At 37.4% G+C, this 25,746-nt stretch overlaps 1 protein-coding gene across 6 annotated transcripts in view; it reads right to left on the bottom strand.

Annotated features, from left to right (window-relative positions):
- Positions 1–25,746, bottom strand: part of ERBIN (erbb2 interacting protein) — a 127,992-nt gene that overhangs the window by 16,622 nt on the left and 85,624 nt on the right. For 4 of the 6 annotated variants that reach the window (XM_007523491.3, XM_060191273.1, XM_060191270.1 and 1 more), the window contains exons 16-22: positions 22,197–22,318; positions 18,943–19,113; positions 16,597–16,782; positions 16,155–16,269; positions 10,971–11,154; positions 6,943–8,485; positions 101–244 (exon numbers count right to left, since the gene is read on the bottom strand). In XM_007523491.3, coding sequence (XP_007523553.2) covers positions 101–244; positions 6,943–8,485; positions 10,971–11,154; positions 16,155–16,269; positions 16,597–16,782; positions 18,943–19,113; positions 22,197–22,318 — 2,465 coding nt within the window. The remainder of the gene's footprint in view (positions 1–100; positions 245–6,942; positions 8,486–10,970; positions 11,155–16,154; positions 16,270–16,596; positions 16,783–18,942; positions 19,114–22,196; positions 22,319–25,746) is intronic. The other 2 variants (XM_060191272.1, XM_060191271.1) reach the window with 1 other exon arrangement.

The raw sequence follows: 25,746 nt of genomic DNA on the forward strand, positions 1-25,746 counted from the left end.
CACAGTAAAAATGTCTTTTTCAAAAATGATAAAGCATTAAAATTTGAGTTTTTCTCTATCTTCTATGCACTACAAGCATTGGTCTACCACAGGTACTCACTCGAAAAATGTGCCCACCAGAACCTCTTCCGTCTGCAACACTCAAGGCAAGATTGCCTTGGCTGCCGTGCAGATCCCTAGAGCTGCCATAGTGAAAGCTGCTTACAGCAATGAGATTGGAATTAAAGGACCTTGACAGCATGCTCTGAATAGAGAGGGATAGATTTAACAGAGATTAGTGTAGCATGCAAATTTCACAAGACATGTTATAAACATAGAAGTATTTGTAAGTCCCAATACCACTCAGAAATACCATGCAACAATCAACTGTTCAGTGCCTTGGAAGAAATGGACACTATTAATCATAAATTTACATGGCAACATACACGTAAAACATACATGTAAACAAAGCAGTTCACATTTGTAAACACTAAAGAAGTATAAAGATACCACAGCTCTCATAATGCTTTTTAAAAATATATATAATTCTTTATTTCTATCACATCTATTAGAAGTTTTTCAGGAAAGAAGTGATTCATAGTCAGATGCACGCATACATGCAATTATCCAGGGCATATAATTTTACCAACAACCACTTATTTGTAAGTCAACCTTTAGGATTTCCATAGCTTACACTTACATGAATGCCTAGGAGCCAATCCTAGAGCTGTCTAAATGTACTTCAATAAATTTGCAGTCTGATTCTCATTTCCTTTTTTTGATTCCCAGAGTTAACTACCATTCTTTTGTATGGTTTCTTTTAATCATGACCTGAATGTTCACAGTCTGATGGTTAAGCTGTGAGAAACTATGTTTTTAATATGATTTGTTATTAAAAAAACAGAAATGCCGTAACAAATAATGTGTATTACCTCCGAAGAAATATCTGTCTTCTCCAGACTGTGAAGCTGATCAAGAAACACTAATATAACATTTCATAAAAAATATTAAAGAATTATAATGTAATATTTAATAATTTTGTGAATTCAAAAAAGTCTTACCTAAACAAAAAAATCTTTATAAAAATTAACAGGCTAGACATTTCACTTTTCTAAACCATCTCACAAAAAGTAAAAATTTGGCAGAGTTAAATCAGAGGTCCTAAATCAGAGGTCCTATAAACATCTGTTTAGATTGCCAAAGAAATTGTACACACACACACACACACACCTCAATACATATTCATATTTGTTTGTTTTTTTAACTTTTTTGCTGGATTTTACTAGGACTTTGTTGAAGCTCTATACCTGTGTTATTCCACCAAAACCAAGGAACTTTTCTTTTTTTCCCCCCACGTAAAGGGAGAGAGGAGACACCACAGCACTGCTCCACTGCTCATAAAGCTTTTCCTTTTCATAGTGCTCCCATGTAGTAGCCAGGGGCTGAAACTCAGGTTCTTCTATGTGGTAAAGCGTGTATTTTACCAGCTAAATTATCTCCTGGCCAGCTCCCTGCCATCGCATGTACACACACACTCACACACACATTATACAGTTTAAACATGTTAACTTGTATGTTCTGACTCATTTCAATGATACACCGATCTTGAGTGTTTACCATCTACTATGAACATAAGAGATATTTATAAATATTCCATTGATTAAAATAGTCATAGGAGACTGAAGCTCATACAGGTCTGTTTTTAATTTCAGGACTATAAACAGACATCTACATAAAACTGCACCCTATTCACAAGGCATGAACACACTCTGCAGCATTTAATGAGATGTCGGCATGCATCCTGGACACTACTGTATGTACATGGTAAGAGATGTATAAATAAGTAAATACTGTGATTAGCAAGTAGGTGGAAGGGTAGAAGGCGAAGTCACTACCACATGGTCTCAGAATCATATATGCTTCAACAACTCATTTATTTATTACTACTAATTCCATCTAGTCAGAAATTTTGATCTTTTTAATTTTACTTTTAGAGGCATTGTGAAATACCTTAAGGAAAAATTAAAAAATATTCACTATACCATCAAGGTTGTATCTGGAGTAAGAAGTAGTACAGAGGAGCAAATAAAGAAGTAAAACTTAGGGGACAGGTGGTGGTGCACTTGGTTGAGCGCACATGTTACAATACGCAAGGACCTGGTTCAAGCCCCTAGTCAAGCAGTGTTGCAGGTGTCTATCTCTCTTCCTCTCTATCACCCCCTTCCCTCTCGATTTCTAGCTGTCTCTATGTAATAAATAAATAAAGATAATTTTTTTAAAAGTCCTTTAAAATAAAAAAAAGTAAAACTTCAATATAAAGGGGCCAGGTAGTGGTGCACCTGGTTAAGTGCACACACACATTACAGTATGCAAGGACTCAGGTTCAAGTCCCTGGTCCCCACCTGCAGGGGAAAGCTTCACAAGTGGTGAAGCAGTACTTACTACAGGTGTCTCTATCTATCTCCCTCTCTCCCTCTTTATCTCCTCTCCTCTCAATTTCTCTGTCTCTATCCAATAATAAATACATAAAAAAAATTTTTTAAATTACAATGTACTGTCTGCTCCATTCCTACTGTTCATCAACCATTTTGTCTCAATTTATGTCCTGATACCTTCCAGACACCAAGTTGCAGATGCTTCCATGATTCCATCCTCACTTGTCTGGGTAAACTACCTCACCAATGTGTCCTGGAACCTTGCCTCTCCAGAGCACTGGTCCACTGGGGAAGGATAGAAACAGGCTGGAGGTATGAATTGACCTGCCAATGCCCATGTCCAGTGGAGAAGCAATTACAGATGCCAGAACTCCTACCTTCTGTTACCCTCCCACCCCACCCCCCCAAAAAAAAACCTTGATCCTTACTCCCAGTAGGGGAGAAGTGATAGAAGAAGGTAACAGTGCTTTGAACTACAACTTCATCAGCACCCAGAGAGAGAGAGAGAGATAGGAGGAGGAAAAGAAGAGGGACATATGGAGGTAGTAATGTTGTCATTAGTGGCTTAGAGAGGAAGAGAGGATTGGATCAGGAAGAAAAGTGGGGCAATTATGTGTTGGTATGCTTCTAAAAACCCCTTGTTTCATTTGGTTTAAATCTCCCCTGCTTAACACTGCATTCTATTTACATAACCACTTCATTCTATTTACATAACCCTCTGTTAACAAGCACCACCTTCCCTCCAGGGCATTGGTGGTTTAGTGGTAGAATTCTCACCTGCTCCGCCCCCTCTCCTTGTCATACCCTGATTTTCACCAGTCACTTTTCTCTCCACCCTCTCTGCATAGCATCCCGTTCCCACCCTACTGGGCTAGTATATTTATCAAGACAAGATTGTTTGTAGTTAGTTTAGCTCAGCTTGGTATAGATTGCGCTGCGTCCTGCATGAATAAAGAGACACTGCGTACAACCCAGCCATGAGCCCCTGGTCGTCTGTTACTCGCCCGTGAAGCCAGCGCAGTGAAAACAACAATTATGTACAAATGTAGACAGATAGTTGTAGAGATGTGGTGGCTTGCAGTGGAGTGACTAAAGATTCAGAACCCTGGTGGTGGGAATAGAGTGAATTTATACTCCTGTTGACATGTAATTTTGTAAATCAATATTAAATCACTAACAAAACTTTAAAAAAAATTACAATGTGCAAAAACTCAGGCTTAAGCCCCTGGTCCCAATCTGCAAGGGGAAAGTTTTACAAGTGGTGAAGCAGTGCTGCAGGTGTCTTTCCCTCTTTTGTTTTTTGCCTCTAGGGTTATCTATCACTGGGACTCATTGCCTGCACTATGACTCCACTGTTCCTATGGCCATTAAAAAAAAAAAATCTGTTTTTGGATAGGACAGAGAGAAATTGAGAAGAGAGGGGGAAGACAGAGACACCTGCAGACCTGCTTCACTGTTTGTCAAGTAACCCCCCCACAGGCGGGGAGCAAGGTGCTCAAACTGGGATTCTTGCACTTCGTAATGTGTCCGCTTAACCCCATGTGCCCTTGTCTGACCCCCTTTCTCTCCTTCTTTACTTCCTCCTTTTCCCTCCATTTCTCTGTGTCTATCCAATAAATAATAAATAAAATATTAAGAAAACACTTTAATGTAGAATTAGGTAAAGCAAACTTACATGAAAACTAAGATCAAAAAATAAAAATAACAAAGAAGAAACTTCTGAAAGATTTAAAGAATAAAATACTCTGAAAGGAATATGACAGAGCTACAGTAACATAATTTTATCTTATTTATTTACTTATTTATTTCTGCCACCAGGATTAGTGCTGGGGCTTGGAGTTAGCACTACAATCCACTGCTCCCAGCGACCATTTTTTCCTCCCTCCCTTATCATTTGATAGGACAGAGAAATTGAGAGAGGAAGAAGAGACAGAAAGACAGATACCTGCAGACCTGGTCTGCTTCACCTCTCGTGAAGCTTCCCCCCTTACAGCTGGGGAGCAGGGGCTCAAATCTGGATCCTTGAACATGGTAACGTGTGTGCACTCAACCATGTGTGCTATCGGATGGGCCCCATTTTTTTTCCCTCTTATACTTAAGAAATGTTTCCCACCCAACGAGCTGAAAAACACTACTTGAGAGGCAACCAGCAGAGTCTGGTGATTGTGCTAGTGAACATCTTGGCAAGTATATCTGAAAAAAGAAAGTCTCTCTAAACCAGATATAACCATGTAATCTCTCACCACAGGAAGCTCATGGTCTGGGGGTGGGGAGGGGGAAGGAGGAAAAAAGAAAAAGAAAAAAGGACTTGGGAGGTGTACAGTGGATAAAGTGTTGGACCCTAAAGCATGAGATTCCAAGTTTGAGGCCCAGTACTGCATGTGCTAATGCAGTGCTGGTATTCTCTCTCTCACTCTCGTAGTCAATGAATAAATAAATAAATTTAGAAAAAAAAAAAGAGAACTCTTAATCTCATAATATGATCCACTCCAAGAACTATGGGAATTACCCTGTCAGTTATAGATTTATGTTCAGACATAGCTGACCTATGTCCTCACAAAATTTATCTTAGTTTTGGTGAACTAATTTTCATCTCTAAATTATCAGTGGTCACAACTGGGAAACTCAAGTTATGTGCAATCCAAGCAATTGTATGCCAAATGTCAAATTATAAAAGTTGAAGGGAACTGGGGATACAGGATAATGGTTATACAAAATGATGTTCAAGTTTGAGGCTCTGAGTTCCCAGGTTTAATCCGTAGTACCTGAGAAGTTCTCTGGTTTTAAAAAATATAAAGATACAGAAGTAATTTAGTGAATAAATAAGAAGGGCACAATGAATAACAAAGTAATTGCTACTTATTAAATTCCTTGCATATCTCAGTCATACAGGAAAGACTTAGGAGAACAACCAACATGTTAAAATACACAGAATATAAGAAATCCATTTCTTCAGCTCTGCTATTTATTCACTAAGATTTGATGGCATCCCCAAGAACAAACTATTCAATGCACTAATTTTAAATCTAATTCTTCTTGCTGGTTAAAGAAATATTCTAATCAGCACTACACACTTATAAAATCTATTTTAGAACTGCCTGCTGAATTCATTCCTTAGTCTCAACTCTTACCAATGAAACTTCCATTTCAGGGCCAACAAGGTAGTTTACCTAGGAGGGCATCAGCTTTTTCACGCACAAGCCCCAGGGTTGAGCTCTGTCCCCACAGGACATGGGGAAGCTTCAGTGCCATGGTGTCTTTTCTCCTCTCCCTGTCTTTCTTTCTATGTGAAAACTTTGTCTCAGAGTACCAAAGCAACAACAAACTTCATTTATATTATGAACACTATACTACTTAGTCAACTTAACTTCATTCTTTTCCTTCTCAAATTCAAGTCTATGCTATCACCAGCATTTTTCTAATTTTAAGATGTTTACAAATTCTGTAAGTTCAAAGAGCTTCAACAGTATGCAAAGATCTAAAATAGCCAAACAAATAGATACTGGCCTACAGATGACCAGCTACTTAAAATTAAGAGAATTACTGAAACAATCAACAATCATAAGCAGAGGTTCAGTGATACTACTCATATCTTTTTAAAAAGGATTTACTAACTCAAGAGAGAAGGAAGAAGAAAGAAACAGGCACATACAATCGTGGGGACTGAACTAAGGAACTCATGCTTCCAAGTCCAATGCTCTAACCTCCTAGGTATTATTACCTCGATGGCATGATACTTTATTTTAGACCATAGGACTAGCATCAATTTTACAGCATCACTTTTCAACTATTTCCAATAATTACATTAGAGTGGCCCAGGAGGTTGTCTGCTAGGCAGAGCACCCAACTTACAGGCAGAAAGTCCCATGTTTGATCCCTGGCATTTCATATGCCAGAGTAATGATGTTCTCCATAAATATATTGTTTTATAAAAGACATAGAAACATATAGTCATCTAAATTGAGTGGCTCAAAAAGATAATTCACAAAAGCAAAGAGCAAATGCCATGCCAGAAGCCATCTGTGTGAAGGACAATGTTAGTCACACACCATCAACTAGGAAAAACATCTTAACTGAGAACCTTACATTTGTGCTACATTTCCCTGTTATTTTGTTAGCTATGCAGTAAGCTGCTGCTTTTTATATAGTCAACAATTATTAATAGGTGAGAGCAGGAGGTAAAAACCCTAAGAGGAATACATGAATAGTACTGTTTATAGCATGTGTGGCAAAATCTAGAAGAGATACACATATGAAATGAATGTAAGCATTAACAAACACTTGGGAGAAAGAGAAAGGAAAAAAAGCTAATCTTATTAGCTCAATTGCTCTGACTCCTGGGTCTCAATTTAGAACTATCTTCTCAGTAATAAGGAAAAATTCCTAGATCGTAAATGTACATTTAATATGTATATTCCATACTCAGAAGCATTTAATGCTTCACCTTGTTTTATTAAAACTAATGCCAAGTATTGTCCAGGAAAATAAGTCAATGAATAAGAAGAAAGAAATATTTGTATTTAATTACCTTTTCTAGCTTTTTGGCCTCAATGTGTCGTAGTACTTGTTCTCGCCAATCATGAGGAACTTTACTTTTTCCTGGTGGATCTAGTAAAGAATGCTCAGAACCGACCCTTGTATTTGGCCTTTTTGAAGGACTAGTCCGTGAATAATTGAAGTCACTAACTGACATAGTTCTCTCTGGTATTTCACTAACAGAGGGTCGAGCACTCTGAGGCCTTGATGCACTTGGACCATCAATGCTGTATGTGCGTGCAGAAAGAGGTCTTTGTGATCCTGACATCATTGGAGTAGTTCTTCCCACTGAATGTAACTCTTTGTATGATAAATAATCTCCTTCAGGAATTTGGGCCCGCCTTGTGGAACCTGGTTCACCAAGAGTTCCAGAGGCTGTAGAAGACACACTACTTTGCCGCTGAATTGTAGCTCGAGCTGGTCCAGGAATAAGTCGATCATTGGGTGACATGGCCCACATTTCCCCATGTCTTCCTGCACCAAGTCTCTGATGTAAAAGGTATCCGGTATTAGCTCGAACGTTGTTATGGTTAGAGAAATTCATGTTGGCAGAATGTTTACCATAGCTGTGATTTTCTGTGCTCTCTGACCTTGGAAGGCGCTGCTGAGGAGGAAAACTGACCTCTATCTGAGGATTTTGTTTGGAGTGCCACAAAGTGTCCTTGACTGTAGCACTGCTACTATACTGGATATTATATTGTGGAGGACCTGGAGGACCATAGATTTGTGGTGTAGATTGTGGACCACTTGTTGTAGGGCCTCTTATTATATTTGGCTCTTCAGGATTATGATTTGAATCAAACTTAAAAACTGCCTTTGTACCTGATATTAAATCAGATGATGAAGAAGAACCACTAAATACCTGCAACGGTTGATCATACAAAAGTGTAGCAGACTTGCTTCTAACTATATTTTTTCCATCAATAGTAGATGTTACCTTTATTGCCGCACTTGGCTGCTGAGGTCCATTATCACTAAGAATGTCATAGATTTTTAACCCCCCAGTCTCCATATTAGTGATGCTATGAGATTTCACAACAGGTCCTCTTGGCCCACTCTTCTGAGGCGAGAGATCTTCAGTGCTTTTGGAAATACCCGTATCAACAGAAGAATCAGTGTCATGGGGTTCAGTCCTCCCAGGAGAATTCTGAGGATCTGCAGAATGTCCATTTACCTTATTTATGCATTCCAGCTTAGGATATTTGTTTCCGTTTTCCAAGAGCTCGGCTTCTCCTTTAGTGTTAATGTTTAAAAAGCCTGTTTCCTGTGTCTTTGATCTTTCCATCTCTGGCTGAAATGTATCATTAGTTACAAGTTTATTAAGATTCATGTTAATATGATCTAATTTGTGAGATTCATTAGATGTAGCCATTGAGTCAACACCTTTCTCAATAAGAACTAATCGTTCTTCAATATTCAAATCATATTCATGTAACTTAAAATCTTTTTTATCATGAATCTTGAATTTTTCCTCAGATGAATGGTTTAATATATCTCCATTTTGTAAAAGACTGTTCAAATTTTCATCTTCTTGCCTAGAATAAAGAAAATGTTATCAAATATAATGTACAGTTGTTATTAGTAAAGGGGATCACAAATAATTAGTTAACATACTGGTAGGCAAAACTGAATTGATGGTAGTTAGATAAAAGGCATTTGCTACTATGTATGTCATCAAAAGCCATTTTAATTATTAACTTAAACTTACAATATATAGAGTAGAATATACTAATAAAAATTTTAACAAGACTAAACAAGGAAGAAAATCAGACTTTAAAAGTGTAATCTTGTGGTCCAAGAGGTGGCACAGTGGGCCAGGTAAAGTGCTGGATTCTCAAGCATATTGGACTCTCTTCGATCTCTGGCAGCATGTGTACACAGTGATGTCTGGTTATTTCTCATCCTCATTAATAAGTAAAATATTTTCAAAAATGTAATCTCTCCTACTGTTGCATATTTTCAGAAAGGTGCTGTAACATGAAATACTTCCAAGATGGATACGTATAGGAAGGTAACGCCATTAACTTGAATAGCTTAGCACAGACCTAGTTGAGTGCACAAATTACAAAGCACAAGGCCCCAAGTTCAAGTTGCTGGCTACACACATAAGGAGGAAAGGGGTGGGAAGAAAGCTTCATGAGTGGTAAAGAAGTTGCAGGTAGGTGTCTCTCTACCTCTCTACCTCCCCTACCCCTGTCAATTTCTCTCTGTCTCTAACCGAAAATAAATAAAAATATTTTTAAAAGGTATATTTAAAAAGAGTATAGAGATTTTTCTCACAGTTTTAAAACCTTGATGAATCAGTTAATTATATTATCTAAGCACTTATCATTAAAATCAAATATGCAGATATGGAACTGTACAAAGCAAATAACAATTACTCAGTTCTGTATTAAATATGAAAATTAAAAGAAGAAAATTGTGGTGCACCTGTTGAGAGCAACAACAAGTTGCAATGTGCTAGGACCCAGGTTGGAGCCCCGGGTCCTCACATGCAGAGGGAAAGCTTTGCGAGTGGTGAAGCAGTGTTGCAGGTGTCTCTCTGCCTCTCTCCATCTCTATCTCCCTTTTCCCTCTCAATTTATGGCTATCTATATCCAATAAATAAAGAAAATAAAAATTAAAAATTAAAGTATTACTTAAAATGTAATTACACTGTACTTGGAAACATTTAGAAGATATGCCATCCCAAGGTTACAGAAAATATTTTATTTCCACTTAGCAATATAAAAACATATGAGCCCTCTTGAATAAACATTCAACTTATGTTTCAACAAATCCATTTTTCTATTAATCCCTCTAGTAGGTAACAGATAATATTCACTATTAAAAATATAACCAAAAAAACATGTGGGTATATTCCTTTCTTTGTACATACTCAATTACATAAACATGAGATTTATAAAATTCTAGCTCCCCAATAGTATCAATAAAATTTTATTATTTAATACACCAATAATTGTGCTCGCTTCGGCAGCACATTTATTAATACACCAATAACTATCTTAATACTCAAGAGGTTACAAAAAGTATTATTTACCACCAGACTTATTGCTAGGGCTTGGTGCCTGTGACAATCCATTATTCTCACTGGCTTTTTTTAAATTTTTGACAGGGGGAAAGAGACAAACATAGAGAGGGGAAGAGGTAGGGAAGAGAGAAACAAGGAGACAGTACCGTCCCACTGCTCATGAAACTTGTACCCTGTATGCAGGTGTCAAGGACTTGAGCCCAGCTCCTTGTAAAAATTTCATCATATTAGGTATTTTAGTCAAACTCAGAGGTTATAAATGATTAATCATAATTACTACAATATACATAAATGTTGAACTGATTTGGAGACATCAAATGAATCTTCCTTTCACAACAATGAAAATCTATCAATTCAACAAAAAAAAATTGATTTGTGCCTAGAATATAAGAACAATTTAACTCTAAATCAGAGTTGAAAATATCCATTCAATAAGCTTTAGGTTTAGTAATAACCCAATACCTTTCTAACAAGCATTCTAGTTGATAAATTCATGTGAAGGCAAAATGGTAAAAAACCAAACACACTTTGATAAACAAGCTCCCTGATAATCCAAACAAAACCTATTCTAAAATTAATACAGATTTCAGAGAATCTGACATACAAACTTAAATCTAAGTCAAAGGCAGGGCACAAACCAAAAGTAATTGGATGAATCCTTCAATGAAATAACTCCACAGTGATTTGGCATTTCCAACTCTTGAATTATTATAGACAGTTATGCTGTAATATATAAAAATATTATAAAATTGTTCAACCTTTTAAATGAAAAAAAATTAGAATACAATAAATCTTAAGTTCTTTCTGTGCCTATTTAAATAACTAAGTTAAAATGGAAATATCTAAGAATTAAATGACTGGGTAATTAAGTCATACATTGCCTCTATCACTTGTATAACTTATGAATTCCTTTCTGCTTTAGTCATACATTTACCATATTATATATTTCTTTATTGTAAAACTAAAATTATTTTAACATGCTCACAAACCTGATTTTAGAATTTAAACCAATATGAATTTGTTTCACTGGAGAGCAGAGTGAAGTGTCTTGACTACTATCAGTATTAAGAGAAACTGAGTCAGACATCCGAGACGGAGAAGAACAGTTGCTGTTATTCTGATTACTGTTGTGTGTGACTTCATCTGATAACGAATCCGTATCCTTCACATCATCTGAAACAAAAAATAAAACTTGACAAATTCAAAAATTTATGTGAAATATTTTCAAGTGATGGCTAGTGGCATTTTTATTGTTTCTGATTTAATAAAAGATGATAAAAATTATAGATAGACCACAAAGTAACTAGGGCCAGAGGCACAGCTCACTAGGTTATAAGGTACTTGGTGTTATGTTCTTAATTTAAACAAGTTAAACAGATGATGTTTTCTCCTACATATATTCTTCTTCTATGTTCTTATCATAGGATGACTATGACAATATCTCATGTATTAGGTAATACCAATATAATAGCATATGATACATGTAGCATAGCAAGTATTCAACAAATTTCATTACCATAATTGTTATAAAACCTAAACCATCCCCATGGAACATACCTAAAATAGACTTCCTAGCTTCATTCCACCCTAAGATCTATATTTTTATCTGCTCTATTCTTACTTTATGGTTCCTGTTTATTAATTTTGTCCTGCCTCATAGCTTACTGCCTTTCAGATACCAAGTTGCAGATGCTACTAGACACTATCCTTAACTCCCTGGGCAGATGACCTCACCAATGTGTCCTGGAACCTTACATCTCTAGAGTACTACCCAAAAGACAGAAAACAGGCTGGGGGTACGGATTGACCTGCCAGTGCCCATGTCCAGTGGAGAAGCAATTACAGAAGCCGGAATTCCCACCTTTTGCACCCCTTAAAGAATTTTGGTCCATACTCTCATTGAGGGGGGGAAAGTGTTAGGGGGAGATGACCAGAGGGCTCTGAACTCCAATTCCAACAGGACCAGAAAGAGAACAGGAAAAAAGGAAGGAAATTTGGTATATATTGGTAACAGGTATAGGTGTGACTTAGAAAGGAAAAGAAGGCAGGACCATAGAAAAAAATGGAAGGATATATATGAAGTTATAGAAATAATAGTCAACTTGTATCTGTGACCTTAAGAAAACTACTGCATTTTCCAATGGCGAATTCTGGAGGGAATGGTGTAGAATTATACATCTGTTATCTTATAATTTTGTAAATCAATATTAAATAACTAATAAAAAAATAAGCCATTTTGATATTCTTTCATTAATACCAAACTAGATAAAAAGAGATAATATTCAGTCGTTAGTGGAGGAAAGTAACGGAAAGGTAAAAGGACAGATATCCTTTAAGTTCCATTTCCTTGTTTTTTGTTTTTATATTTATTTTGGCCATGAGTGTTATTGCTGGGATTCAGTGCTGGCACTACAAATCCACTACTCCTGGCAGTCATTTTTCCTTTTTCTTTCTAATTTTTTTTTTTTTTAAACCAGAGCACTGTTTAGCTCTGGCTTATGGTGGTGTGGGGGATTGAACCTGTGACTTTGAAGCCTCAGGCATGAGAATCTGTTTGCATAACCATTGTGCTATCTACCCTCTACGCTTCTTTCTAATTTTTATTAGGACAGAGAGAAATTGAGAGAGGGAGAGAAAGACACCTGCAGACCTTCTTCATCACTTGTGAAGTAGGCAGGGTGTGGGGGCTAAAATCCAGGCCCTTGCCTTTGGAACATGTGCATTTATAACTGGGTATGCCACCACCTGGCCCCCTCATTTCAATTAGTTTGAGATTTTTAAAAAATATTTATTTATTCCCTTTTATTGCCCTTGCTGTTTTATTGTAGTCGTTGTTGGATAGGACAGAGAGAAATGGAGAGAGGGGAAGACAGAGGGGGAGAGAAAAATAGACACCTGTAGACCTACTTCATTGGCTGTGAAGTGAGAGTTGGGAGCCAGAACTGGGATCCTTGTACTGGTCCTTGTACTTTGCACCACCTTTGCTTACCCCGCTGTGCTACGACTGCCTGACTCCCTAGTTTGAGATTCTTTTTTTTTTTTTAAAGATTTTATTTATTTATTAATGAGAAAGGAGGAGCAAGAACCAGACATCACTCTGGTACATGTGCTACCAGGGATTGAACTCAGGACCTCATGCTTAAGAGTCCAATGCTTTATCCACTATGCCATCTCCTGGACCACTAGGTTGAGATTCTATGTGGCATAAAAGAATGGCAAGAATAGGGCAGGGAGGAGGAAAAAAAAAAGAAAGGGAGGAGACCACCTGGGACTGAAACAAGATAGGACTAGAACGACTTCAGGAACCCACCAAATCACAGGTGAGTGCAAACACGTGTGGCTCATGGACAAAGAGGAGCCTAAGGAGAGATTAAGTGGCTGGTAACAGTCCAGCAGTTTATCAGTTGAGACACCACCTCCAGTCTGTTCCACCAACAAGGGAACAGCTGAAGGGAGAAGAGGACTCCCCTGAGACTCACCAAGTGCAACTCTGAGTCTCCATTGCTACTGGCCTCAGAATCTGGAGCAGAGGTAGGGAGGCCCTGTGCTGACACCAGGGAACAGAGAACCAACCAGGAAAATCAAGAAGACCTATACCTCAGTGGCATAGCAGTGGGGCTGTGAAAGTCTCTTTGCATAACCACTGGATTATCTCTGCCACACCCTGCTTTATCTCTTGGTCAGGAGACAGTGATTAAGCTAAGAATCTTACTTATACTTTAAAAGCCCTCAGGCTCCCATAGCCTAGAGGGAAGAAAAAGCACAAGAGGCTTTTAAACCACTGAGCTCCAATTCAGGGATTAAAATACTATTAAAACAACTGTTAACTTCCACAACTGTGAACCCTTTAATTACCTTACTTAAAAACAAGTCAATCCAGCCAAGAGTGATAAGTAATTTGAAAAGTACTGAGAGAGGGACATCATAACATACTATATAGAATGGTTAAACAAACAAGAAGAAATATTGGAGAAATGAACCAGGACAAGAGTCCAGCTAAAAGCCCCCCAAAGGTTGAACCACAAAATAATGAGGTCAACATCCAAACACTAGTAAAGGAAATAATCACAGGAGTGAGTAAAGAGTTTGAAAGAATTGTCATCAGAAATGCAGAAGCAATAAATGAGACCCTGGAAGAAAACATTAATTATCTCAAGGTTATTAGAGAGCTGAAAGCTGAAATAGCTGAGCTAAGAACACAACTAGCTGAACAAGCTAAAACAGTATCAGAACAGGATAACAAAAGAGATGAACTCAAGAAAACAGTAGAGGGGAGAGAGAATAGAATCAATGAGGCTGAAGACAGAATCAGCAAGATCAAGAACGAATTAGAGACAACTAAAAAAGAAGTAAGAGATCTCAAAAAGAGATTAAGAGATGCTGAAAACAACAACAGAGACATATGGGATGAATTCAAAAGAAATAATATACACATTATTGACTTACCAGAGGAAGAAAGTGAGGGAGAGGAACAAAGCATTCTTCAGGACATAATAAATTATCTAGCCCAGACAACATCAAAGACATAAAGGTTCAAGAAGCCCAGATGGGTCCCAAACAGAATTAACTCAGACTTAAAGACACCAAGGCACATCATATTTAGAATAGAAAGGAATAAGGATAAAGAAAGGATCCTGATGGCTGCAAGAGAAAAAAACAAAGAGTCACCTACAGAGGAAAACCTATAAGATTAGCAGACTTCTCCACACAAACACTACAGGCCAGAAGAGAATGGTAAGATATCTATTGAGTACTCAGTGAGAAAGGCTTTCAACCTAGACTACTGTATCCTGCTAGACCGTCATTCAGATGACAGATGGAGGCATAAAAAAATTCTCAGACAAGCAACAGTTGAAGGAATCAACTATTACCAAGCCTGCCCTTAAAGAAGTTCTGAAAGGTCTACTATAAACAGTCAGACCACCATAAATATACCATCTAATAGAACACTCTAAAACTCTACAAAAATGGTGATTTCACCATTTTCAGCCGATCTTGGATGAACCTTGAAAATTTCATGTTAAGTGAAATAAGTCAGAAACAGAAGGATGAATATGGGATGATCTCACTCTCAGGCAGAAGTTGAAAAACAAGATCAGAAAAGAAAATACAAGTAGAACCCGAACTGGAACTGGCATATTGTACCAAAGACTCTGGGGTGGGTGGATGGGGAGAATACAGGTCCAAGAAGGATGACAGAGGACCTAGTGGGGGTTGTATTGTTATATGGAAAACTGGGAAATGTTATGCATGTACAAACTATTGTATTTACTGTCAAATGTAAAACATTAATTCCCCAATAAAGAAATTAAAAAAAAAAAAAAAAAAGACCAGGGATGAAGGAGTAGGTCACAAGGGGTAAGGGGTAAAATGAACTTTGGTAGAAGGACAATGGAGCTTTGGTATTGGTAAGGTGTGACAACACATTCTGAAGAGATGGGGAATTTTATTTCTCTAATACAGTTCTGAAAACAAAGGTTACCTAAAATAAACATAAAAGTACTATCTAGGGGAGTTGGACCGTAGCCGGCTCCCCAGCTGCAGGGGAATCGTTTCACCAGAGGTGAAGCAGGTCTGCAGGTTTCTCTCTCCCCCTCTCCATCTTCCCCTCCTCTCTCCATTTCTCTCTGTCCAATTCAACAACGACAACATCAATAACAGCAACAATAATAACTAAAACAACAAAACAACAAGGGCAACAAAAGGGAATATTAAAATTTTTTTTTTTAAAAAAGTACTATCTAAAAAAGGTTCTAGGATATAAGAACAACTATCATACACAGGAAAGTATGTAAGTTCATTGAATAATCTGGTCATTTTTGTACTCATCTGGTCATTTTGTACTTTCATCAGGTTTGCTATGTATCAAATTACATATGTACATATGGGTAACAATGAGTAGCTCAAGGATATTATAGCAAGTCAATGTTTAAAATGGAGCAATATTCTAGGGTCATCTACTTATAAACTCCATGCTCCTATACATAAATTTACATAAGAAAAGGTCCATTACAATGTCTCTTTAAAAACTGAGAGGATAAACAGAACTTTGAGAAAAACACATCTGAAATTTGCTTCTAAAAATGTTTTTAGATAACAATATTTAATGAAATACATTCCAAAAATTTATACATTCTATTTGGCTCCTTTATAATCTTACTGAAATATCTAACCTTTTTTGTTATTACTAAGTGCTACCACTTTTGGCTGGTTAATAGAGGTTTCAAGTAATGGTGGTCGCATCTCTGCCATTTTCATCTCTTCATCAGAAGAAAGTTCCTCAGATTCCTAATTTAAATAACAAAGAGATAAATGTTTACAGAAATTACTTTCAGTTTCTTTTAAAAAAAGTTAAGCCAAAGAATTTCAAAGAAAATATTCAATACATGTATGAGACTGTTAAAAATTTCAAGCTACAGCAATGAAATGGTGATTCACAAAATAACTGCCACACAGGTAGAATTTCTTATTCTTCCATATGTGTCTGTACACTAATCCTACCACCAAATTAGACCCTTCTCCATCACTGTGCACTGGGTTCCCAATGCCCTCAGCAAATTCCTACAATTGTTATAATCATTTCCAAAAAAAAAAAAAAAAATCACACAGCCATACCTCAAATACATCATTATGATTTACAATATGCTTAAAGTTCTCAGAGGCTTTCACATTTGCAGCCACTAGCAGATTCTCAGAACTGATCTCAGCTTCAGATTCACTGGACTTCTGTATGGAGTTTCCTATCACGTATGTTTCTTTTTCATCAGCTTTGCTTCTTACTGGAGTAGTATTTTCTGAAGTCTAGGCAAGAAAAAAGATAAAGAATTTGTGTATCTTTCTATCTATTCTAGTACTAAAGTGTAAATGAAAAAAAAACAATTTAACAACTTTCTTTTTTATTAGTGATTTAATAGTGATTGTAAGATATCAGGGGTACAATTCCATATAGTTCCCACCACCAGAGTTCTGTGTCCCTCCACTGGAAGCTTCCTATTCTTTATCCCTCTGGGGGTACGGACCAAAATCCTTTTTTTTCCCCTAAGACTTTAATTTTATTAGTAATTTAATACTGATTGAAATTCATAATTACAAGAAACAGGAATAAAACTCGAATTGTTCCTACCACCAGAGTTCTATATTCCCACTCCCTCCACTGTAAGCAGTTCTCTTAAGGTTGCAAATATGGGTTAACTATTATTTCTACAACTATAGTTCTATATTTGTATATATTTACCCCTCCCATTTTTCCCTATGGTCCCATCTTCTCTTCCTTTCCAAGTCACGCATAAACCTATCACTACATCCAAGTATCCTTCCGTTTTTTTTTTTTTTAATATTTATTTTATTTATTGATTCCCTTTTGTTGCCCTTGTTGTTTTATTGTTGTAGTTATTATTGTTGTTGTCGTCGTTGTTGGATAGGACAGAGAGAAATGGAGAGAGGAGGGGAAGACAGAGAGGAGGAGAGAAAGATAGACACCTGCAGACCTGTGAAGCGACTCCCCTGCAGGTGGGGAGCCGGGGTTCGAACCGGGATCCTTATGCCAGTCCTTGTGCTTTGCGCAACCTGCGCTTAGCCCGCTGCACTACAGCCCGACTCCCCCCTTCCCTTTTTTTTTTTCTTCTCTCTGGGCTTGATGGGAGTTGGAGTTTAGAGAGCTCTAGTTATCTTCCCCTATCATTCCTCTCCCTCCCACTGGGAGTATGGACCAAAATTATTTCTGGGGTGCAGAAGGTGTAAGTTCTGGCTTCTGTAATTGCTTCTCTGTAGGATATGGGGTTGGCAGGTCAATCCATACCTCCAGCCTGTTTCTATCTTTCCCTAGTAGGATAGGGCTCTGGAGAGGAGAGGTGCCAGGACCTACTAGTGAGGCAATTCAAACATCTTTCTATTCTGGATCAATCAAGGAAACTTAAAACATGGTAATCTATGGCAAACATACATAAATTGTTCACTCTGGGAACAGGTGGTACCCAATGATCTATGTATTAAATTAACTAATAATTTGGCTGAAGCTGCATTTCAGTATAGAAGCTATAAAGCAGAAGCTGGGAAATGGCTCTGGATGGTTCAGTTCAGGATTTGCATGCCTGCAGCTCCCAGTGATCACCACCAGAGCCATACTCTAGGTTCTGTCTCTCTTCTAAAATTAAAGTATTGTATATAAGCTATTGGGCTGTCGGAAAAAAGTGATGACACATTTTTGCATAGAAAATAGAAAATTATTTCATGACTTTTTTGACAACTCAATAAATAAAAACGAAGTTACAAAACTGACAAGGATGGATTAAGATATCTAATTCTGCGATTAGATTATCTTCAGCTTACTGTGGAATTTTAGTAATCAGTGACTTGAAAAACTTTCTGCTTCCAAGAAACAATATGAAGAAAAAGGTCCACTAAAGGAATGCACAAATTGGGAATTTGTGTAGGTTTCTGAAACAACACAACCAACCACCAGTGTTCTCTTATAGCAATGCCCTTTAAAGTTAGTATTAGATGAAGCCAACTAACATGATCAATGGGGGGGGAGTATTTCTTTAACAGTGAATTTTTAACATTCTTTATCTTATTCTGTGTTCAATGACTGTCTTTTATTTATTTTGGATAGAAACAGAGAAATTGATAAGATATGGGGGGAGATAGAGAGATACCTGCAGCACTGCTTCAACATTCATGAAGCTTCCCTACTGCAGGCAGGGACTGAAGGTTTGAACCAGTGTCCTTCTTCATTTGCACTCTAGCACATGTAGATGTGCCACTGCCTGGCTCCCAGATAATGATTTTTTATTAAAGACATTTCTCTGATAATATGGACAGTCTATATGCAGTTAAAATGATGATAATAATTAGTTTTGTCTGTTGAGATCAAGGTCCTAAATTTAAAAGCCTATCTTAATATATGCAAAAAGGATCATTATTTCAATTATAATTTAAAACTTTAAAATTGAGTTTTCTAACCTTTACACCAATATCATTTACAACTTGCTGGTCTTCGTGTGGTTTCAAATCTTTGCCAGAATCTTCATTAGTCTCTTCATCTTTTAATCTATGTACAATGGTTTGGACAGTTTTAACCATATTTTTAAGTTCATCTGGATATGGTGTTGGATATCTCTTTAAATTTCCTTCCTAGAGAAATATAACAAATGGTATTTAATATATGAACAAATATTTTAAATCAATTTCAAGTAACAATCTTATAATTCATCTTCATTACACTGGGTATCAAGCTAATAGGAATAACCATGTTTTTTAAAGGTTATAGGAAATTTATTGGAATAGACAAGTTAAAAAATGTCACCAAGAGAAGGGTTGACAGTAAAAAGAAACCATCTGCCTTGACTAGAAGTATGGACTGACCAGTCAACACCCATGTTCAGCCGGGAAGCAATTACAGAAGTCAGACCTTCCACCTTCTGCAACCCACAATGACCTTGGGTACATACTCCCAGATGGTAAAGAATGGGAAAGCTATGGGGGGGGGGGGGGAATCAGATCAGATATAGAGATCTGGTGGTGGAAATTGTGTGGAGTTGTACCCCTCCTATGCTACGGTTTTGTTAATGTCTCCTTTTTTAAATGAAAAGAAAGAAAGAAAAAAAGAAAGAAAGAAAGAAAGAAAGAAAGAAAGAAAGAAAGAAAGAAAGAAAGAAAGAAAGAAAGAAATAGAGAAAAGAAACCATCTGCCTCAAAGGTGAGACAGAGGGAGGCATATCAGCAAAGAGAGCCAACTGCCTCAAACTTTTTTTGTCCATTAGAGATTTTATATTGACTGACAAAATCATAAGATAGCACAGGTATAACTCTACACCTTTTTCCCGCCAGGGGTCTGTGTGCCCATTCCTTCCACTGGAAAATGCAGTAGTTCTCCCAAGATCACAGAGGTAGGATGACTATTATTTCTTTTTTTTTTCTCCCCCCCCCCCATATCTCTCTGTTCTACCAAAATAAATAAAGTTGTGAGGGGGGGGGGTTTTGCCTCCAGGGTTATTGCTGGAGCTTGGTGCCTAAACTATAAATCCACTGCTCATAGAGGCTATGTTTTCCCTTTTGTTACCCTTGTTGTTGTTTATTATTGTTGTTGTCACTGATGTCATTGTTGGATAGGACAGAGAGAAATGGAGAGAGGAGGGGAAGACAAAGGGGAGAGAAAAAGACAGACATCTATTTCACCACTTGTGAAGCTACACCCCTGCAGGTGGGGAGGCGGGGGCTCAAACAGGGATCCTTAAACCGGTCCTTGCACTTTGCACCATGTGAGCTTAACCTGATGCACTACCACCCAACCCCCTTGTTTTTTTTAAAAAAAGAAGAGAAAACAATAGTGGGGATAGATAGCATAATGGTTATGCAATGACTCTCATACCCGAGACTCCAAACTCAATCCCCCACACCACCACAAGCCAGAGCTAAGCAGTGCCGGATGACTATTATTTCTAGAACTATCTATATGTACATTCATTTTCCCATTTTTTTCTATGGTTCTGCCTTCTTTTCCTTTATAAGTCACCTACTACTTCTGAGTATTTTCACACACACCCCTGCCCAGGTCCTGATGGAATTGAAGTACAGAGCTCTATGGTTTACTTCCCCTAACATTTCTCCGCCTCTGGGAGTACAGACCAAAATACTTTATGGGGTACAGAAAGTGGAAGGTTTGGCTTCTGTAATTGTTTCTCCACTGAACATGGGCATTTTGTCTCTAACTTTTAAGAAAGAACATAGGTTGTTGAAAACATTCTAAACTTAAAAAGTACAGATTTATCAATAGGTAAGGAATTTAGCTATAGATTTCAATGTTTTAAAAACTACTTTAGCATACTTAACTATGTCCCATTCAGAGAAATGTGTGTGTGGGCACTGCCAAAGCTGCCACTTGGCTTTGAAACAGGTATGTTTTTCAGGTAGATATTTTAGTCAAATATATAATATGCTCTTCTGTTAACAGTTTTGAGAATAAAACTCTCCCAAGACAACCTAATAATCAATTTCTAAAGGGATCCAGCTACTTAGTAAAAAGGGGAAAATAATTACAGCCTTGTGAATGTGCACTTGTTATTTAACTGTAGCATATATCCTCAATCCCAGTATTTGTCCCTGGATTATGTATCTAAACAAATTGGTGAATAACAAAGGAAAGGGAGGATCATACTTATATAGACTCTGACATCTTTTTCCCTGTCATTGCCAAGGCTTCACTCCAGGAGAGGGAGAGTACTAAAGCTTTCACCACTGTTCTGGGGATCAGATTCAAACCTGGATGGTATGCCTGACAGGTGAGCTATTGTGCTGACCCACTATGAAACTGTTTTTGGTAGAACTTTACTTTTAACTGTAATGAAGCAAGCTGTACACTTTAACATTTGAAATGGAGTATCAGGGCCAGGCAGTGGCATACCTGGTAGAACACACATGTTACAATGCTCAAGAACTCAGGTTCTAGCCCCTAGTGCCCATCTTCAGGGAAAAAGCTTCACAAATAGTGAAGCAGAGCTGAGATGTCCCTCTCCATTTTTCTCTATCTATCCCTTTCCTATTGATTTCTGTCTCTTTCCAATAAGTAAAATATAGCTTTATTTTTAAAAGATCTGTTCTCATTTACTTAAAAACATAGTATATTCTAAGTCTAATGTGCAGATAAAGAATGAATATATATATATTCATATTCATACTCTGTGCCCAGGAAGATAAGCAATAGATAGAGGTGCTGCTGCACTCTCAAACATGAGGTACCAAGTCAGATCCTCTGCATCACAAGTACCAGAGAAATGCTCTGGTCTCTCTCTCTCTCTCTTCCTTGGTCCTTCTATATCTCTCACTAGTAAATGAATCTTTAAAAAAGTAAACATGAAGTATATTTAGTGCATTACTATACAAGGGTCTAGCACCTTCCAGCTGGCTATGGAAGCAGAAGGTTTTCTCCTCATAAAGCATAGTGGTATCAGGAATTCTTTCTTTTCTAACCCACACACTGCTTGGCTTCGTTTTATAGTGGTGCCAGGGAATTAAGAAATCTGCCCATTAACCACAGCTTTGTATTGCTCTCAAGTTATTTCAGATGAAATATGTATTGGATTGATAAAATGTCAAATGCCTTGAAGGCAAGACACAAGTTCAATATTTCTTTGTATTCCTCAAAAGAGCACAGTATATATAGCACCCAATATCTTATCTGAATGCCTGTGTCTAATATAAAAGAAGAACAGACTTACCCTTGGAGGTGCCTCCCTTTCATCTTTATCTTCATCACATTCAAATGCCACTTGAGCCCGCTGCTTCCTCTGTTCCTCCCACAATGAAGGATTAAAACTTTCATTATCTGAACTGAACATAACTAAAGAAAAACAAATATATATATATACATGAAAAACTTGTGTGCTCATAAATTGTATGAGTTTTGCTTACTAAGTCAAGACAGGTCAATGTCAGCAGCTAGCTATAAGTTCTACACACACACACACACACACACACATACACACACACACACAAACACACACACTCTCTCTCTCTCTCTCTCAAACTATTACATACAGAAGTTTATACAAAACAAAATAGTCAGAAATCAGGTGGTGGTGCGCACACGTTACCATGTGCAAGGACTCCAGGTCTCTATCTGTAGAGGGCAAGAGTTACAAGCAGTGAAGCAGCACTGTAGGTGGTTCTTTTTCTCTCTCCCTTGTGTCTCTCCCTCTTCAATTCCCCTCTGCTTTATACAATGAAATAAAATAAAATGAAGCATGGAGTGGGGAGGCTGCTAGGAGCAGTGGATTTATCTTTTAGGGATGGAGCCCCTAGCAATAACCCTGGTGGCAATGTAAATAATAATAAGAAGAATAAAATAAGTAATCCTAAGTAAAATAACACGATGCTTTTTGCCCATTTAAAAAAAAATTATTGGGGGCAGACAGTGGCGCATCTGGTTTGAGTACACACATTAAATTAGGCAAGGACCTGCGTTCAAGCCCCCAGTCCCCACCTGTAGGGAAGCTTCACAGTCAATGAAAACAGTACTGCAGGTATTTCTCTCTCCTTTCCTATCTCCCATTTTCTCATCTTCTCTGTGCCATAAATAAATATATATATATATATATAAATTTAAATATCATATTCAAATTAAACAAATGCTAAAAGCAAAAGCAAATATTGAAAACAGATACTAACATGGGTAATGGGGTCTTCTGTTCTGCTTTTTCTGTGTTCTCACTATTTGGTTAGTAATTTTTACCTTAGGGTCAAGGAGCTAGCTCACCCAGAGGGGTACATGCCTGACTGTGCGTGCTACACATGGGAATGCCATGAACCGCATCCGAGAGAGCTCTATGGGTAGTGGAGTGAAGATGTTTTGTGATTTCTCCCTCTTTCTCCTCATTCTTTAAATAGATGAATGAGAAAATTGGCCAGGGTATGGCCACTGACTGGTGGCATCACATAAATGTGAGATCCCATCACATTAGGGAAAAAAAAAAAAAACTTTTGTGGTGAAATTGGGAAAGGCAAGCAGTTCACAACAAAATCTGCTTCCAGTGGGTACAATCCCCTGTAATCTTAGAATCTTATATCCCACTATAAAATTGCAAATAAAACATTTAAAAAATATATTTCAGGAGTCAGAAAATCCCCTATCATTTTTAGGCAGTGATTTCAATCACCAGCCTAGCTCAAAGATCTCTTAGGAGTTTCAGATTTGGGAGTCGGGTGGTAGCGCAGCGGGTTAACCGCATGTGGCGCAAAGCACAAGGACCATCTTAAGGATCCCGGTTTGAGCCCCCAGCTCCCCACCTGCAGGGGAGTTGCTTCACAGTCGGTGAAGCAGATTTTCAGGTGTCTATCTTTCTCTCCCCCTTCTGTCTTCCCTTCCTCTCTTCATTTCTCTCTGTCCTATCTAAAGATGACATCAATAACAACAATACCTATGATAATAAAAGGGCAACAAAAGGAAAAATAAATATAAAAAATTTTTTTAAGAGTTTCAGATTTAATTTTTCCTCCTTCAGCATTGTTTATTGGACACGGATTGGAAACGGCAATGAAGATAGCATATACAGACAATCCCACACACCACTCTCATAAGGGTGGCAGCCTGCAACTGGAGAAGCAGCCCACTCTTCAACAGTAAGTGGGAGAGGGTGGGGCTTGGAGTGTTGGCAGCTTAGAATCCTCACTCAGTAGGTGTGGCTACAGATAACTCAGTAGGAATAGTCAGAGACAAAGAAGGATGAAGTGAGCATAGAATAGATGAAGCAGCCCTGGCCCAGCTGCTTAAGAGAGTGCATTCCTTGGCAGGGGAGACTGTTGGCCAGGGTTTGCTTGTGTCAAAGCAATTTTACACCAGAATTTTTTCTGAACTTATGGTAAGTAATTTTTGACATGTCTCTTGTTCTTTCAACATCTGCTCATCTACAGTAGAAACCTGTTAATATAAATCTCACACCTTTTGAGAATCAAGGTACAAGGAATTGACATCCAAACTTTCTCTGCATTTTAGATACCATGGGGGGGGGTAATGGTTACACAAAAACTTTCATGTCTGAGTTTCTGAGGTTTAGTCCCCAGCAATACCGTAAGCCAGGGCTAAGCAGTGCTGTCACTAAAAACAAACAAGTAATACCACTAGATCTGACTGCCCTGGCATATTCACTTAGTACTCTGCAGTCCTTCTCTCCATCTAAGACCTGGCAATGGCCTAAATAATGACAATGTGAGATGGTCCCACTATATTTTCATAGTTCTTTGCCCTCGATTCCAGTATCAATCTGTACTTCACCCATGTGTTTCCCTATGGTGGACCTTTTTAAGACCTAAGCTTCTGTCAAGCTGACAAACACTGATATCTTTAACCTTGTTTCTTTTTCTTCTGGTAAAACCATTCAAACAAAGTTTAATTCTTTCTGTTGGGTTGTTGGAAAAGTCAAGGTGCATTTTTGCATAGAAAAATACATCATGACATGGTCTGGGAGATGGTGCAATGATAAAGCACTGGATTCTTAAGCATGAGGTCCTAACCCTTTAAATGAGAAGCACTGTTATCAAAGACTAAGCTATAACACAAATTTCTCCAAATATGCCTATGAAACAAGAACATATCAAAGAAAACATTTTTTTCTTGCAAAGAATAATAAATAGCCTAAAGAAGTAAAGTTTTCCAATTACAAATCCTTAACTATGAAACAGAAGTTAGATTTTAGTTTTTAAATTATTATGTATTTTGAAGTTGTCTGCTTAATTTGCTACAACAATGTAATAAATAGTAACAGCCAATTTGATTTTGATAAACACAGTGCTAAGAATTTCATATGCAGTACTTCTTCTCTTTACAAAATAGTTATTATTTAAAGAAAAGTGAACAGTGGCTGATGAGTAGCCTTACCTATGGTATATTTTACAAGACTATTTATTAACTTAGGTCCTTTTTTTTTCAGTATGTCTATACTTAGAAATTGTAACTAATATACAGTTTATACTCACATACACTCAGTACAATATATATTAGAAACAATTTGCTCTTTTAATAAGCTTTCATATTATAATCGAAGATCACTTGTGGTAAAGGGTATATTTCCCTTTCTTGGCAAAATGTAAATAAGACTGTAGTAAGTAACAGTCAGAATTCAACATATCAGTAAAGATCCAAGGCCACTATTAATTCTACAACAATAGAAGAAAATATTTTCTGGTTTAATAGTCTTAATTATAAAATAAAAACATGAATTCCTAATTTAAATGTGATTTAGAACAGAGAGATTTTAATAGATTAAGTTTAAA

Source organism: Erinaceus europaeus, chromosome 5 (assembly GCF_950295315.1).
Source record: "Erinaceus europaeus chromosome 5, mEriEur2.1, whole genome shotgun sequence".
NCBI lineage: Eukaryota > Metazoa > Chordata > Mammalia > Eulipotyphla > Erinaceidae > Erinaceus > Erinaceus europaeus.